Source organism: Egretta garzetta, unplaced genomic scaffold (genome assembly GCF_000687185.1).
Source record: "Egretta garzetta isolate BGI_Z169 unplaced genomic scaffold, ASM68718v1 scaffold397, whole genome shotgun sequence".
Taxonomy (NCBI): Eukaryota; Metazoa; Chordata; class Aves; order Pelecaniformes; family Ardeidae; genus Egretta; species Egretta garzetta.
The window spans coordinates 2,966,274-2,983,481 of record NW_009260493.1 but is presented as its reverse complement, the minus strand read 5'-3'; the positions used below and the strand labels follow the sequence as shown (position 1 = coordinate 2,983,481).

General features: G+C 38.6%; 1 protein-coding gene across 1 annotated transcript in view; it reads right to left on the bottom strand.

The window, feature by feature from the left end:
• Positions 1 to 2,013: 2,013 nt before the first annotated feature.
• Positions 2,014 to 17,208, bottom strand: part of SNX9 (sorting nexin 9) — a 42,195-nt gene continuing 27,000 nt past the window's right edge. The window contains exons 11-17 of the mRNA XM_009644301.2: positions 15,679 to 15,782; positions 12,924 to 13,001; positions 7,000 to 7,076; positions 6,187 to 6,276; positions 4,635 to 4,749; positions 3,138 to 3,229; positions 2,014 to 2,258 (exon numbers count right to left, since the gene is read on the bottom strand). Coding sequence (XP_009642596.1) covers positions 2,211 to 2,258; positions 3,138 to 3,229; positions 4,635 to 4,749; positions 6,187 to 6,276; positions 7,000 to 7,076; positions 12,924 to 13,001; positions 15,679 to 15,782 — 604 coding nt within the window. The 3' untranslated portion in view covers positions 2,014 to 2,210. The remainder of the gene's footprint in view (positions 2,259 to 3,137; positions 3,230 to 4,634; positions 4,750 to 6,186; positions 6,277 to 6,999; positions 7,077 to 12,923; positions 13,002 to 15,678; positions 15,783 to 17,208) is intronic.

The window sequence follows — 17,208 nt, the reverse complement described above, 5'->3', positions numbered from 1 at the left end:
AATGTGATGATTTCAAAGAAAAGAATAAAATAGTCTTGTGGATATACATAAATATTTATTATCAGTTTAACTTCATTTTACTGTAAGTCTTTAAACAGCTGTGGTTTGTTTTTTCCCCAAAATGTTGCATCTCTGATACAGTTGCTACTGTCATAGCTTCCCTGAACCGGGAATGCACAGCTTACACTTAGATTCCAACACAATCTATTCACGATAAAGAACCTTCAACTTTAGTGCATATGGAGCTATTTAAAGATTGGTAAAAAAGACCCCTCCCTTCCCCCTCCCAAATTAAGAGTCTGTTACAAAGAGATTTCATTACCAAAAATTGAATATACAAATGCTAAAAAAAAATGCTGGCTTGAAAAAGTGATTTCAGGATTTACTGTACACATTGTAACAATTTATTATATAAGCTGCTTCTACATGCAAGCAGATCTTACATTTGGTGTAAAACATTTATACACATTCTTTACAATTTGTACATATTTAAATGGCTGTATCAAACAACACTGCACTATGGAATTTTGGAAGCGAACAACTAAAATTGGGAGGAGAAAAAAAAAAGTTTACAAAACGTGAACAAAACCCGTGACACTGAAAAGCATCTAGACTTAGGCTTAGTCTGGTTTGGTTTGGTTTCGGGTTATTCAGGCAGACCCAGGTTTTCCTTCTAGCACACAAAAGTAACACCAATGGAAAACAGAGTAAGGCAACTATTCAACCAACAGACTGTACCCGTCACTTAGCATGGCTTATCGGTAAAATGCTGTCTTAAATTTTTACTTTTTTTTTGCCAAAATGTTTATGTTCTAGGCACATTTTAGCAAAAACTGCATTTTGGCTTTCCTGCTTGCTTATGGCATTAAATGAATTGCTGCAGCTGGTGCCCATTGCGAACAGAGTCGGCGGTGGCTTTTTTGCTTTGAAAAGCCCAGGCCTCAAATGGTATTTCAGTAGTATGAAAGAGGACACTGGGCCGCTTGATAAAAGATGATGATCAAAACACAGAGTTTGTGTGTTAACTAATGATGTTATTCAGTACCTTTGTCACCTTTTAGTTTGCTTTAGAAGGTAACAGAAAGTAAACCCAAGTCAACAGCGTAACATACTACTACATGAAGACCTGAGCTTTGTCGGAATTTGGGGATTTCTACTAGTTTGGGTTAGATGTGGCAATGTCCCCTCTGCTGAAATGCCTAAAGCTCTCAGCGGGGAAAAAGGGAAGCTGGCCCTGTGCAGCACTGAGGAACACCGGTGCCTTATGGCATAACATCGGGGGGGTGTGTCAAAGTGCTGGTATGGAAAACTGCTTTTTACACCTTCCTGAATGGCTCTTTCCTTGTTTGTCTTTTTATACAGTGCATAGCAAGAAAGAAAGAGCCTGACATAAGCTCTGAGGTGTTGTGCCACAAGTACAAGATTTAGTTAGAAGGACAAAAAGAAAGGGAAGAATGAATGATATTTACCAGAAGGCATAATGGGAGCTGTATGCCATGGCTGCGTATGGGAAGCAAAACTTAGAACAAAGTGTTCAGTCAGGAGATTATCATGAACATGTACCAGAAACATACACGAATGTAGTTCCTCCTGGCTACTGAATCGCTAGAGAGCTGAACTGAATATAATGAGTATTAAAGTAAGGTAATTTTCTCAAGCTTGTCTGCTTTCCCACTTGAAAAGAGAGATAAATTTGTAACTCTGATGTTAAGAGTTTTTGGAAGAACATCTGATAGATGCAAGTCTGCATGAAGTCCATGGCAACATATCAGTTTGGTAATTTAGATCCCTAAACTGACTGCATTATCTAGCTGTCTTTACTTAAATAATGTTACAAATGGGATAGCATTCAAAATAAAAGAACCTTATCTTACGATTTAGGCTGATAAAGTAAAATTTTAAATAATTTTTTTTTTTTTTTCTACAACTGATTTTTGTTGTTTTTGGGGGTTTTTTTGTCTTTACTTAAATAATGTTACAAATGGGATAGCATTCAAAATAAAAGAACCTTATCTTACGATTTAGGCTGATAAAGTAAAATTTTAAATAATTCTTTTTTTTTTTTTTTCTACAACTGATTTTTGTTGTTGTTGGGGGTTTTTTGGTGGGTTTTTTTTGGCTGGCAAAGGCTAACAACTTTTTATTGGCATTGCCCCCAAATCAGAAAAGCACTTCGGAGTTATTCTTTATTGTTGACTACTCCTTATTCTTTACATCACAGGAAAGCGGCTGAGTGCCTGCCTCAGCTTCTGTGCAATCTGAAACAAAGAAACAACACATTAAACATGTAGTCAATTTACACTATGCAGAAATAGGATTGCAGGCTAAGAAATTAAACAAATTGTTCCCTCATCTTCTGAAAAACTGCAGTTTTCCTAAAGATTTTGTGTATGTAGGACTTTCAAAGCATTCCATTGTAAAGACTTTTCTTCTTGCATATGCACTTTCTGCCTTGTTCATTTTGTGCTTTCACCGCTCAGGTTGTGTTGGAGAAAGGACTGTTGGCAGGGCTGTGATCCTGCCTCTTAGGTTATGTAGCACTGCACTAACACAGGAGGGCTGTGTTGTGTTTCATTTGAAAAACCACAAGGAATACATGCATAAGAACAATTTTAAATGAGAACTAAGGTTGTAGGTCAAGCACCTTAGAGTTACTATATTTAATAAGTCACCTAAACCACTCCAGTCTCCCCTGCCCCACACTTGTATATATCAGGCTTTAAATCACAGAAGCTTCCCTTCGTCCTCTCATCCCATGGGAGGGATGTTTCGTTCAAACAGTTTATTGTCATATTCAGTGCAGCAGGTCTTTCTTACTGCATACCATGCTACTAAAATTCTTTGTAACCTTAGTACTGGCATTGAAAAAAAAAATCAAGCTGTGAACAATAATGTTTCTCAACATTGTTTTTTAGGTCTAATATGACGTAGTCATGAGCACAGGAATAGTAACTATAGGAAAATAATTATTTAACTCACTCCTTTTTCTTTTATTTTTTTTATATGTACAATTCTTCAAATGTCTGCTCTCTGGGAAAGGCTCATGCAAAAAGATGATTAAGTACTGCGAGTATTTCTTATAAAAAGTAGCAGCACAGTATGTGCCAGGAAAATGGCACTGAAATACTATACCTTACCGTTTCATAAAACTGTGCCTGCTGCTCCAGATACAGACGAATGACACTGTTGTAGTCATAAATCCGGTTACTGTGAAAGTGATTCATCTCAGCTGCAATTAGACCCAGGAGGCAAATTATTTAAGAGAAGCATTTGTAATTAGGAAGTTTCACTCAGTTCAGGTTAGTTACTGTGCAACAAGCTCAGTGTCCAGCCCTGCCAGCATAGTTACTGTTCTCATGCTTCCACCACCCCTTTTGCCTGAAGCACTCAAGTTATGATGGAACTGTTCGTAAAATTGGTAGGATATCAATTACTCACTGCTAAGATACGGACACTTGTGGATGAAGCCAGGTTCTTGCTATAATACTCGGGTGTACAAAGACTTGATAAAGAATACAAGCAGGGTTTTCTCCTACTGAGGTACTGCTCTTTCCTGAAGTGTCTCCAACAGAATTTGGCTAGAACATTCAGATTTCCAAGGGTACAGATACCAGGCTGTAAGCCACAGCTGTAAATATTTAGCTCAAAAAACCAGATACAGCCAGTACTGTTTGACCTGTTCTTGACTGAGGCTGTTTCAGTAGAAACCTGAGAAACAACATTACTGAATCCACACCACCTTTCACCACTTTCTGCATGTCTTGTCAGATCACAGCTTATGGCTGAAATAAAAACTTAAATATATTTTGAGATACAAATAGAGGGAGAAGAAATATTCTAGATTGTAAAAGTCATCCTAGAGATCTCTTATACAGCACAATCCTCTTGCATCATTGTGACCAGGAAGGAGGAGGGCGTGGGGATTTTTCTTGTTTGTTTTTAAAATCAGTTTTGTGCATTGCTCTTTGTCCCGTAAAATACTGAATACTCTTGGCTTTAAGTCAGCTAAAAAAAGATGCAACTCCCTCAGCAAGGAGTAGTCCCACTGAAGTCAGCAACAGGATGCACTTAAGGGCTTGATATCCTGCAGGACTCAGCCCTGACTCCTTGCTTCCCCAGTTTTTCAGCTGCAGTGTGCTACATCTCATATTTACATCTCTAACCTGAAGAGGAAAAGTTCATTCAAAGAACATCCAGGAAAGAAAATCTTACCCTCAAGAACACAAATCTCAACTGCATCATGTCTGACTAACCCATGAGTCAGAAAAACATTTCTGCACACTATGAACTGCTTCCTGCATCAGGGCCCATGCTTTTTTTTTTTTTTTTTGAGACATTATCAATTCAAAATGGAAGAATCAGTCTGGGGTGGTGTTTTTTTTTTTTTTAAATTGCATTTCCAAAACATGTATCTTTTGCAATAGCAGGATGAGATTTGAAAGAAAACAATGGGCAAAATAACTGCAATTTTAAGAAAAATCTAAGCAGGTCATGAAGAAAAAAAACCCAAACCACTCACAACCATATCTAGCTCTTATTATCATTCCTGGTAGAATAAAGATTCTCTTTCAAAGTTTGTTACTTAAGAGATGCCCTTCAGAGGTCATTGCCATTCAGCCCAAAGTTTGGTTTACCTTGTAGTGCATAAGCCATGGTGCTCACACGTTTCACCATGTTCTGTTTGTCTTGTGGTGTTATTTTACTGGTTGCAACTAATTTATCACTTTCCTTCACTCTTTCTATTGCTCCCTGTAGAAACGAAATGCATAAAGATTAAAAGAGTAGATTAGAGAGTCATCAACTTAAAGGTTTTTATAGTCATCTAAAAAGCCACTGACTGCGTTTTGAGCTTCCACACTCTACACATATATATATATACACACACATGCACAGTGACCGGTTCTGCCTTCCCACATTTTCACACAAAGTTTGTTATTTTACTCTATTGCTTTCAAGAGTCCTAACAGCTTGCAAAAAGTGACTTCAAACACAGGCATGAACACAGTCACTAGGAAACTGAGTTTGGTAAAAGCAAGAATACACAAGGATATACAGGAAGGACAAAATGACCAAGTTTGAAAATACAGCTGACCAACACAACAGACATCCAAAAGCCTCAAACTATCAGATGCCTGTAGAACCTTATTTGCACATTATACAAGATGAGACAATATAAACTACTTGCCAATAGACTGCAACTCATTGCAATTTATAACTTTTGATTCAGGAAAACCATTGTGTTGCATAAACAACATTCAAAAAGAGAAATATCTCCCCCTTCACAATATGTTTGTGCCAAACAACATTCAAGAGAATCTATTTACATGTCTCTTGGCAAGTAGGCTTATGTTTCGAGTTTTAAAAAACATTTCTTCTCCTTTTATGGTATTTTTCCCCTAAGGATTCTGTGGGATGAGGGACCACAAGTTGTCCTGAAGAAAGAATACACAAATCTGATATGCTTTTATCTTTGTTGCTCTCAGAAGTATGTTCTGGTTTTATACATTTAACACTTCAGGTGGTGGTAAAAAAACAAACCAAACTTGTGTACTTGTTCAATATTTCAAAATTTTTAGTTTCCTGAGATATGTTACAGCAGGCACATGAACATAAGGAAAACACTAGGACCAAAAAAAGATCAGAATATCCAAGACTAGAGACAATGGCCAAACTTATTGTTTTATTATTTGATGGCTTTCATATTACAAAGTGCCCCCCCCAAAAAAAAAGTTAGCCCTATTCTCTATTTTTTAATATTAAACTTCTAGGCAGTGCATGGTTATTTATCACCTATCAGTAAGCTAGCTATGTAAGCATACACAATTTTTCCTACAATACTGGTATGGATTAGTATCAACTACCATGGAAGATTCAAATACTACAAATTTACACTATTCCTATTTACCACATTGGAACATGAAGTTAACCTGAAGAAAATCACAAAGCTTCTAGTGCTCTACTATAGCAGAAAGTCGTGATATTGTCCAATCTCGAGATGAGTTCTGGCTTCCCTCCCCTCTAAGTTTTTTAGATTTTAAAATTCAACATGCCAATTTCACAGAAGCTTTCAGTGTTTCTAGAAGCAGGGCCCAGGCTGCTGCACAAATGCACTGTACCTTATCACTACTTTTGTTGCTACAGATTGTTCTACTGCCCAACCCTTAAAAGGAAAGGCCCGTCATGTACCTTATGAGCGCCTATGATGTCAGGGAAGCAACCAAGAAATCCCTTATATTCATGATTTGTTTCCATCAAAAAGTGAAGATCTTTCTTCGGCTAATAAACAAAGTGTAAGCATTAGTAAAAGTGTCTGTGCCATATTAACATCACAGAAAAGAAACTATGATGCCAAAAAAGGGTGAGGGGGAAAAAAGGGAAGGAAAGAACAGAAAAAACCCCAACCAGAAATCTTATTTGTTTGTTGCAAGTTTTTCATATTTAAAAAGGTCCTTATTAAAATACAAGCTCTTTGGAGTAAGGTACTGAGCACCAGCGAGTAGATGCCTCTGTTCTTTGTTTTGCTCAACACTAGCTTATGAAGTGAGGGTGTTTTCCCTCAAATTTTAACTGAAGAGGAGTTACAGGCACTAGCAACAGCACTATTAAGTAACAATCTCATACATACAGATATGTGTGTGCACAGGTGCAACTCCTTAGTCGCTGACTTAGAAAGCTGTTTTAAGAACTTTCAGAGTCAACCTTGCAAGCAAGAGGATCTTCATTTTGGAGACTTTAAGCTTAATATGCTAAACATCAACTTATAACTTGAATGCTGACACCAATCACAATTTATTTAAGCTAGATTTTTACTGAAGCCAGCAATTGCATGTCAAGCAGAAAAGAAGATGAAAGTGCATTTAAAAGTATTAATAGTAATTTCATTTAACTGGTCTGCAGCACTAGCAATTACATTTTAACAGAAAAGAAGGAAAGTCAGAAGTGACCCAAAGAGGTGATATGTTTGTACACACTGTGCCAATGTATTCATAATACTCCTACCTGATCTGCTACAAGACTGGCAATTTCTTCATAGGTTTTTCCTGCTTCTGTTATTGCTCCATTGAGATCAGATTCTCCTAAAAGTAAACATCAATGTTCAACTTACAGTAAGAAACTGGCCTTGATTCAAGGCAAAGTTCTAAAATAGCTTATTTTACAATAATAAATGCCTAGTCATCATTTCACAACCAGCAGTAATAAAGAAGCTAGAAAAATATTAGTAGTTTTTATACCATTACAAAACAAAGACTCTGAGGATTTTGTAGAAAATGAATGCTAAAGGGACCACATAAACACTGTTTTACCATAGTACTAGCACTGTTCACTTCCACATTTCATAGCTGTATGTAATTTAAATACGCAGGTATCACCCTACACGGGGCAATAGGAAGCCTACCAGAAGGGGAGGGAAGGGAGAATGAGAAGGGTGACACTAGAAGATAGACTAACAGCTGAATAGACACCAGGTGTTCTGATTTTTAATAAATTATTGTCATACCTGATAAGCAGTAAATTCTCCACAATGCCCTGTGGAGAATGGAGCAGTGATGCTAGCCCTAAGCTATCCAACAGTCCTGGACCATAAAGGTCAGAGAAGTGGAAGGAGGCCCAACTAACTTTATTCCTTGCCAACAAGATTTCTGACCCTTTAGGGAATGCTTGGATAATATTTTCAAGCTCTGTAAGAATCAATGCTTTTGAGAGTGGGTTTCTAACTGTCATCGTCATACGAAATAGATCAAAGGGCCCCACAAACTACACTTAAAAATACAGACATCACCACAAATCCTAATCTAGACACCACCACAAGCGCTCATAACACTGTATTACTAGCAGGACATGGCTATGTGGGTCAAAGATGGAAACAAGCCTTACATTCTTGGGTTTTTCATCCCACTTCACCTTCCCAAAACACCACAGGTTTTTTGCATCCGTGTTAGCTTGTCCAGAGCATGTAGTCAACAGTATGAAAAGCAAATTGAGGTAGAAAAAGGGGAAGGTATAATTTGCAAATATTGAGTATTAGTTTAAGAGAAAATTATTTTTCTCCTCCTTTCAGACATATTAGGCAGCAGCTAGTCTTTTACAAACATTTTGTTTTTATTCTAGACATTAATCAGTGACTTAATTGAAAATTACCAAACACTGATTTCATTAATGATTAATCTGAACATTAAAGTACCTTCTTTAACTACAACATATGGACTAATCTACGCAAGAGATTTATTAAATAGGATTCCTTCATTTTGGCGTGTCCTAAAGGAAACAAAGTAGTGACCGATTGTTTTTTCAGTTCTATCAATCAATTCTTACTTTCCATTAGACTGGTTTCATAAAGCCAAAAGCTTTGAGGGAAAGCTACTGATCCTAAGAACTAGTAAGTCCAGCAACACAAACACTACAAAAGAAATAGTTATTTTTCTCCTATTTCAGCCTGTCGGGATAAAATAAAAATAAAACCAACATGAAATCCCATTGTGAGATCTAAGAGGTACATAATTCAGAAGATACCGTCACATTGTTGTGAAACAATAAAAACAAAACTTCAGAGAGATCAATTTCATTATTTCAGGTAGACTTAAATAATTTCATTATTTCAGAATTCCCCATGTCTGCTCAGAATTAATCTTGAGCAGCTTTAAAGTAACTGCTGCTTCTGCAACTGACTGCTAGATTTTAGGACAAGACAAAACATGGTGTGGCTTTAATTAGAGTTAGAAGCCAGGCTAGTCTAGATGTTGCTGTTCATTTCATAATGCCATAAAAAGACAATGACTTTTCCTATCTGAGCAAAGAGAAAGAGGAAGAGTATGTATACTTGAGTAGAAAGAGAAAATCCTCCCCTTCTGTGCAGAACTGAAAGGACCTCCACAGATTGGAGCTCCAAAGAATCTACACCAACCCTCCCAACACCAATCCTGTTTCATTTGGCGGCAGCAGGGCACAAAGCCACCTTGTAGAAGGCACAGGGTCCATTAAGAGTTTCTACTACTAGCAGAGGCATTCACACTCCTCCAGAAGCAGGGCTAAGGGATAGTATATTTAAAAGTAGTCCCAGACAGTGGATCCTGATAACAGGCAGGCACACACATGGTAGAAGAGTATCTGCAGCTCCTCACACTGCAACCTCCTCTTCTACAATCTCTTTTCAGGTAGTGCCAGGGCACCTTAAAGAGCCAGATTTAATCTCTCGCCTGCCGCACCCTCCAAGCTCTAACACACGTTATCAGCAGTGCCGTGCCATGCTCGCTCGGTCACTCCCTACACCAGGCCGCCTTGTCAGAGATACCGCACACAACCCACATTGCTCACCTATCACAGTAACTTGAATTCCAGCAGTAGATTGCTCCCAATCACTGTTGTCAGCATAGGTTTTGGTCAGGGTTTTGTTACTTGGGCAGTACCAAGTTTCTAGCATTCTCAGCTTCTGAACCGATGCAAAGCTGGGAATGGGCTTCTTCACAAAAGCTGTGAAAGCTGAGCTGGGTCCCAGTGCAAGGATGTATCAGGATGTCAAGGCTTCTTTAATCAACGGAAAAGCAGAGAGCCCGACATGCTGCTGACTTTTATAACAAAATTAGGGCAGGGTACATTACGTATACCCATATATCCCCATGAGAAACAGAGAGGGCTTAAAAGCATTGACTAAAGGTAGTTGTAAAGAGACCAGTTAAAATGGCCAGTAATATTCTACAGATATTTAACCCAACCACGAGGAGAAACTGATACTGTTGTTGATTTCCAGGCCTGCACACTGCCATAAGGAGATGAAGGAAGATGTAGAACTCTGAGGAGTCTTTTAGAGATGTTTAGCAGAGCATCTCTTCGCAGTTCAACTGCTAGGTAAATAAATGCCTGCGATTATCACCTCTGCGGAAATACACCAGGCATATTGAGGGAACTAATATTCTGTAAGGCTTGATTAGGGCAGCAGAATTTTGTTTGTTAAGATGCGTTTTTGTTTTCTTTTTTTTCAAAGCAAGTTTTAACAGAATCCAGGAGTGGGAAAAAAAAATCAAGTTTGATATACTAGGGAACTATTTGCAGCAAGGTTTTTCTTGACAAGTACACCTCAGACTGATAATGCTCAGCACACAAGCAGCTTGGAAGGCAAGATGTGCCTGTTGCTAGCTGGCAGGATAGTGAAACTTGCATGTAGCTGCCTAACAAAATTCCTGAGGGGTGATGTAGGATTAGGAGATCTTACTATGGTTGAATGGCATACCACAGCCATTCACATTTTCTTAATATAGGAGAAAGACTCGCCCAGATTTGGTGACGCACAAGAAGAGCCATACTATTTAAGGCTGCATTAACTTAAGAGCATTGTATGATGCAATAGGATAGGCAACATAGTGCCAGGCTGCAAGACACTTCCAGGCATACTCTGGAACTGTCCAATATGCATTTTTGGACCAGGATCATACTTTCAAAGCAAGCGTTCTTAAAACTGATCGGACAGTACATAGGCCCATGGCCAAATGAAATGAGAACCTCTCGAAGTGTCCTTAATAGTTTTAAAGGTACCCTTGCCTCTGCAAATACTGGGTACAGATTCCTAGTATGCACTGTAGCTGGCAGCTAATTGATAAGGTTCACTCTGCACCATTAAAGGAAAAGAGCTTGAATGAGTCAGATTAAGATTGCACCAGGCAAGATGCTTGTTAAACATTTTAGGCTGGAAATCAGCAGAGAAGGCAGTAGACATTCACCACATATAATAAGGCTTTTCAGAGCAAGCAGGCAGCACTGATGAAAAGGGTAAGGATAGTAGATACATAGAATCACTTTGGTTGGAAAAGACCTTTAAGATCATCGAGTCCAACCGTTAACCTAACCCTGCCATCCCACCACTAAACCATGTCCCTAAGCACCTCATCTCTCCTTCTTTTAAATACCTCCAGGGATGAGGACTCTACCACCTCTCTGAGCAGCCCATCCTAACTGTGAAAATGAATGAACTAACAGTGTATTCAGTATGTCAGAAGTCAGCTACCACTAGCTGGAAACGTTTGTGTCATCAAATCAGTTGTTGCAATTTTCAGCGGCCTATATGCTTAGACTTCAGAACTCAAGTATTTAAAAGAGAGATTCAGCTCCCAACTGAACTGAGTGCCTTTACCTATGGCTGAAGGAGCCATTCCTCTTTACTGATTGTCCAGAAAAACCATACCCCACCCTCAGCCCAGCTAGTACTTCTTCATTTGAAGGAACAGTTCCAGTGCCTTCTTTTAAATATTGAGATCAGGAAAGCTGCATCCTAACTGTTTAAATCCAGGTGCTTATGTCTCTTGCATAGAGTCTGCTTAATCCATAGACCCGTACCATCAAATGAAATTGTACAGAAACAGCAGGTACGACAGAGTGAGGGCAGCAGTGATGAAGACATTTAAAGCAACACATGCACTGCACATATTCTCTCTTCCTGGGAACTCAAATAAAAAAGCATATATTATTAATTCTGAAAAAATACACTGGTGTGCCAGTTATTAAAAAGGGCCAATCAGGACAAAGGCATCAGTGAGAAGTGGATTTTCCTCAGCAAGATACTAGGGTGCAACCAGGTACAACTGGGCAAACAGCAAAGAGAAACATCCTTGCCTTGTTCCCAAGCATCATGGGATCTGTTTTTTCATACCGTTTGAAGATGCTGGAAATCAAATTGAAGCTTTCCTTCATAAGGCTGATCTGCAATTTTACATCCTGGTTTTAAGCCATATTGTTTTCCCTTTGCCCTGGCAATAGAACATATGTAATAGGACTGAAAAGTGCCTGAACTTTCTTAAGAATTCTTGCTACAGATTTTAGCTGGCTAGGATTTACAGTTTTCTAGCCCATGCTAACAGTACATAACTATGCAAATACCCTACTTGGTTCTCACATCCAAAAGTAACATTTTAGGCAACATGTTATGCTCCAATTCTAACTAAGCAGTCATCCTGTTGAAGTACAGGACAAATATGAGAACAAACTACAAGGACTATGCCCATTTCCAATGTTTCCAGCAGCAGAGAACCTGAGTTTCAGAAGTAGTTGCATTTTGATACATGGTTTATGGGGCAAAAAGCTTTAAGAGTACAAAGCAAAGGATAGATGAGTAGTCAGAGTAAGTACTGGTCAACTAAAAGTCCTAACATAGATTTCAGGAAGTCTCTCTGCTATAGTGTTTAAGGTTTTAGAACAGAGCAGTTCTGTTATTAAGTCTGGGGAAAAAAAATTACATTTGACAAAAGAATCCCAGAGAAAATGGACTCAATTAGGTCCTGCTGGGATATGAGAAAATATTTTCCGGTTATCTGGAAAATATTAGCAGAACCTAACATATGGCCTAAAGACTACATTTTAGGAGAACTTTCAGCAACTGATGCCCTCCTTTTCCCTCCCACAATTTTCATACCTAACATGACAGGCTCTATTTTAAAGACTCTTGAAGAAGGAAAGGTGAAGGACAGGAAAAAGCTACAGTTAGGCCAACACTCCAGTCCACATAACAGCATACAAAAATCTTGTAGTAAGCTTTCCATTCCCATGTGGAGTTGTTTCATGAAGTAAGTCACACAATAGTTCTGTGACAGATATTTTCAAAGCCACATTTTCTCCCCCTTCCTTTGATATCACAAAAAAAATGCTACAGCATGTTTTGTCAGTCAGATCAGTGACCAGATCATATATTAGTGAGATCAAGCTAATTTCCTCCACACACCCCCCCAAATGATTATACAGTGAGAGAAAACAAGATTGCAGACTAGAATATAAAAACCCCATAACACACACAGGGAAACAAGTTTTTAGTATTTCTTCCAGAATCATGTCTGACATCTAAAGTTCAAAGAGGAAAGCATTAACATCTTTGGCAAGAAATGTAGGATGATGTAATTAAATATCTTCTGTTAAGTGAATTACAAATGAAGCTATGGAAGTACCTTGGTATCCACTAGTGCTGAAGACCAGTGCCAGGCTCTGCAACGCTTTTCCGATCTTCTGGTATTCCTTGGGTAGTGCTGAAAGGGGGAAAAGGATGGGGAAAAAAAGAGGGCAACAGAAGCAAAAACCCACAAGGGTAGGTGAGACTAAGTCTGCAGCATCTCCAAAACTTGATAGAAGCAGATGTCAATACCAACTAGGTTTTACATTTCCTCTAGTGAAGCATTTACAATCACATTGTTACCCCCTCCCCTGCTACAGATGTTCCAAAACTGGATAAAGCAATTGCAATCTGGATTCTTGAAAGCCACAAACAGTTGGGGAAACAGTTATGACTGCTGTATAAAAAAAAAAAATAATAAAAAAATCTCACTGCACTCCTAGCTCAGTCCTCCTATGCATACAGTGAGATTTTTTTTTTTCTCCCCCTCATGGGCAGACTTTATCCTCCTGGGGGAGGGGGGAATGGGGAGTGATATGGAGAATAGATCTCATTAATATTTTAAGAGAGGGGATTATTATACAGACCTATAATATCTAAACTCTCCTCAAATAACAGATTTTGTATTTAAAGGCACTAGAAACAAAGATTATCTAGGGATAAAAATTGCTGCAAGTCTCCGAATAATAGAATTGTTTTTTATAATCCAGTTGCTGAAAACATGCATAAATTGCTCCCTCACAATGAAGTCAATAAGCTGGGATTTATGAGCGCATTATTAACACTTTGCATACCACCACCCCAGAGGCCTAAAAAGCAACCTGAAAAGTGAAAACAACTTTTAAGCTACCTATGCTAGCAGAAAAAAAGTGAGTAAGCTTTTTTTTTTTGATTTTCAGAGGGGAACCCCTTTGCATGGTTAAAACACCACAAAAAAAACCCAAAAGCCAACCCTCCCACCCCCCCAAAATGCATAATGTTATTGATTATCTTTGATCAAGTTCTTACCCAGAAGTTAGATCTATTTATGACAACTGGTATTTCTTACACAACAGGTACCATTTGGAGTACTAGAATTCTGTTATCAGCCGTTAATAACTTGTTACTGAATCCCCAGTGGAAACCTTAAGCAAAGAGCATTTGGTTTCTTTTCACTTGCATTTAGGAAGCTTCCACTGTCAGTCATTTTAAATATCATAGAATGGAATGCACATAAGTCTTGCTCAGGAAGTGCCAAAAATACTTCTGACTATGCATTGGGACTAGAGCTGACAAGGAACTTAAAACCTAAGAGACTACTGAAATTCTTCAGTTTTGCATGTCCCAATTTACCAGTTTCCTTTTTCTATTTAGTATGAATGTCTAGAAAGTTAAAAGTTAAAATCTTCAACACAGCCATGTTTGACTTACTGTGTTTACGCTAACTAATTAATAGCTGTAAGTATTAGAAGAGCCATTCCATAGCTAAAATACTACTGTCATGAGTTTAGGGAGATTTTTGCAGTCAACAGAACACTGAATTTCTAAGCACAAGTCACAGCCAGCCCTTGACTAGGGTAGGTTTGATCACTGCTTCGGTAACCACAAAGCAATGCTATTTTTCTAGTCTTATCTGAGAGACTTTATTCCTTCCCCTGCCCTCCGCTTCCCCCTCGGTGTCATTTCCTAGTGAAGTGAGATCTGTACAATATTAGAGCTCTGTCCTGTGTTAGACTATTTTTGATCAGCAGGAGGGTCAGTGATGTGTAGAAGGAAACCCCCTTATTCAAAGTGGAAAAACATTAATAATTTAAAGTTCATGTCCTATAGATACTAAAGTCTAATGTAATCACTACCAGAAGAGACTGGGCTTCAATACTTCCCATTGCCTCCAGTCAATCCCAGATATTCAACTGCAGTGTTAGATTAGAAAGCAGCAAAGAGACCACTCAGGAAATGTGCTTACTCCTAAGTCTGGGGGCAATGTTTTTTTTGCAAGGGTTAAAAAGAGGAAAAAAGGAAGGAAAAAAAATGGAGAAGATTTTAGGAGATGTATGTGACAGGTCTCTGGTCGCCAGACACTACAGCCTGCCCTGAAGTGTTTCTTATTATGATCCTCAGCTGTAGTACCTGCTTGCTTTCAATAGCTGCCTTGTGGTGGCCACAAACACTGAACACTGCTGTGGACTAGGAAATTAGAGCCCAGGCAGAGTCATAGGGACTTGGTGTGAAGTTCTGCAACCCTAAATATCTGTGGGAAGGAAGAGACAAGATAGGAGAAAAAGAATTGGGCTAAAGATTAAGTTAGAATCAAGTTGTTTTTCTTTTTTTTTTTCTTTTTTTTTCTTTTTTTTTTTTTAAAAAAAAAACAAAAACTCATTTCATCTTTAAATCACTCCTCCTGGCATGCAAGAATCCTAAATAAGGGGTTAATAAAATGCAATCATTTATGATTTCATCAAATAGACAGCTCTACTTTGCCCATTTCACTAAAACGTAGATAAACGACAAATATATGAGAACAAGTCCAACAAGGACTTTAGCTGGATTACTAGCATTATTTAACTTTAAAGATTTTTAAACCTTTGTGCAGGGACCAGATATTTCTGTTATGAGAGAAAGAAAAAAGCCACAAAACCAAAAGCCTTGCACAATTTATACTCTCAGACACTGAAAGCAGCCAGAATGCCATACAATCCTCACGATAATTTAGGATTTCCTTTAGTTCTAAGATGTGCCTTGAATTATAAACAACAAACAATGACAAAAAACCGCAAACCAAACCAGAGAAAAGCAACACAGAAATGACTGCTGAGTTCAGAAGGGACACTTACGCCCTGTACACCTCTTCCAGTGCTCTTGTCCCACTGTCAGCAGCTCTTTAACTCCATCATCCATTGCTTTGGTGAACCTACCCACTGCATCACATTTCTGTTCTCTGTGGCATTTGGAAAAAGCAAAAACAAAAAGCAGTTTAACAGATGCATTATGCTAATTTTAAATGCAACACTGAAATGTTTCGTAGTGTCAGCTAGGTCTTAAAAAAAGTCAGAAATAAATTAATTCCTTGAAATCTCTGCCATTTCACTGCAGTCAGAATTTCCCTCTTCAGTTACAGGCCTTTTTCATTCTGTTTTTCCCCCTTCTGTTAAGCATGTGGTACTGGAGTAGTTAAATATCCTCCCCAATGAGATTAAATAACAACAGAACAGCAAAGTCTGGTTTGAGGAAAATGCATCCCTGGAGCACTTAAATAAAAGGACCCCATAGTGGCAGGAAATCAGATGTTACAGTAACAGAAGTAGCAAATTTCATACAACAATGAACAAACAAAGAAAATAATTGTTCCAGACATTTAGTGAAAGTCTAAAACAGGTGAATAAAAATTAATATAGCTGTTCTTCTATGGAAATATTTATGCATAACTTTAATATTATATCGACAATACTATTGTGTTCAGTCATGTTATAGACAGGAAAAAAATCAGTGATGCTCAAAAGAGAATTATGAATTTGTATGTGCCTTTTTATCCCTCTTTAAGCATGTTTTCAAGCAGCTATCAAAGCCTTCCATTAATATAGCACTGCATACACAGCAATACTCTCTGAACTCTACAAAAGAAAACCAGACATACATTTTCTAACTTTCCAAGAGCATTATTCAAACTGCATCAGAACTTAAAAATGCTCTCAGCCAAAGCTTGTATGAGCCAGCTCCCGTAGCAAGGCAACCCTAAGTGACTCCTCAGAGCCAGGGCAGCAGCCTCATCAGCTGTGGCTCAACCACCTAGAGGCTCCCACCTCCGCACCAGCACCTCCTTCCTCAGCTGGAAACCCTACCCAAAGAGTTACTTACACAGAAACAGAACCTGGACTTTCCAAGAGGCCCTTGTTTTGATTTTCCCAGTACTAAACCATCCTTTTAAATTTTCTGTACTTCATACTTTATGGTATCATGATCACAGAAAAAGTTCATGAACCAGGACAGGGTTATCATCCCTTGATGAAAACCAGGATGATGCAGGACTGCCAGAGTACTAGCAAAATTGTTTCAGTAAAGAATGTCTTTTCATTGAAGAACATAAGAACTATTGAACAAGCTGATTTGTCCACTTATGGGAGTAATGGCTTTCAAGAGTACCCAGAGATGTTCCCAGGCACTAGAATGTGGATGTCCGAGATCTTACAGCCACCCCTGCAATGCTTGGTGATAGGCCCCCAGAACTGCCCCAGGAGCCAGTACCCGCTGAGGAGCATTCCCTGCAGGCTGTCTGTCTGCCTTCACCCTGTCTGGGGACAAAGTGGTTAGCAGAACCTATGCCGACTGTTCCCTGACAGGGTTCTGTGTGTAATACAGGCTTCCTC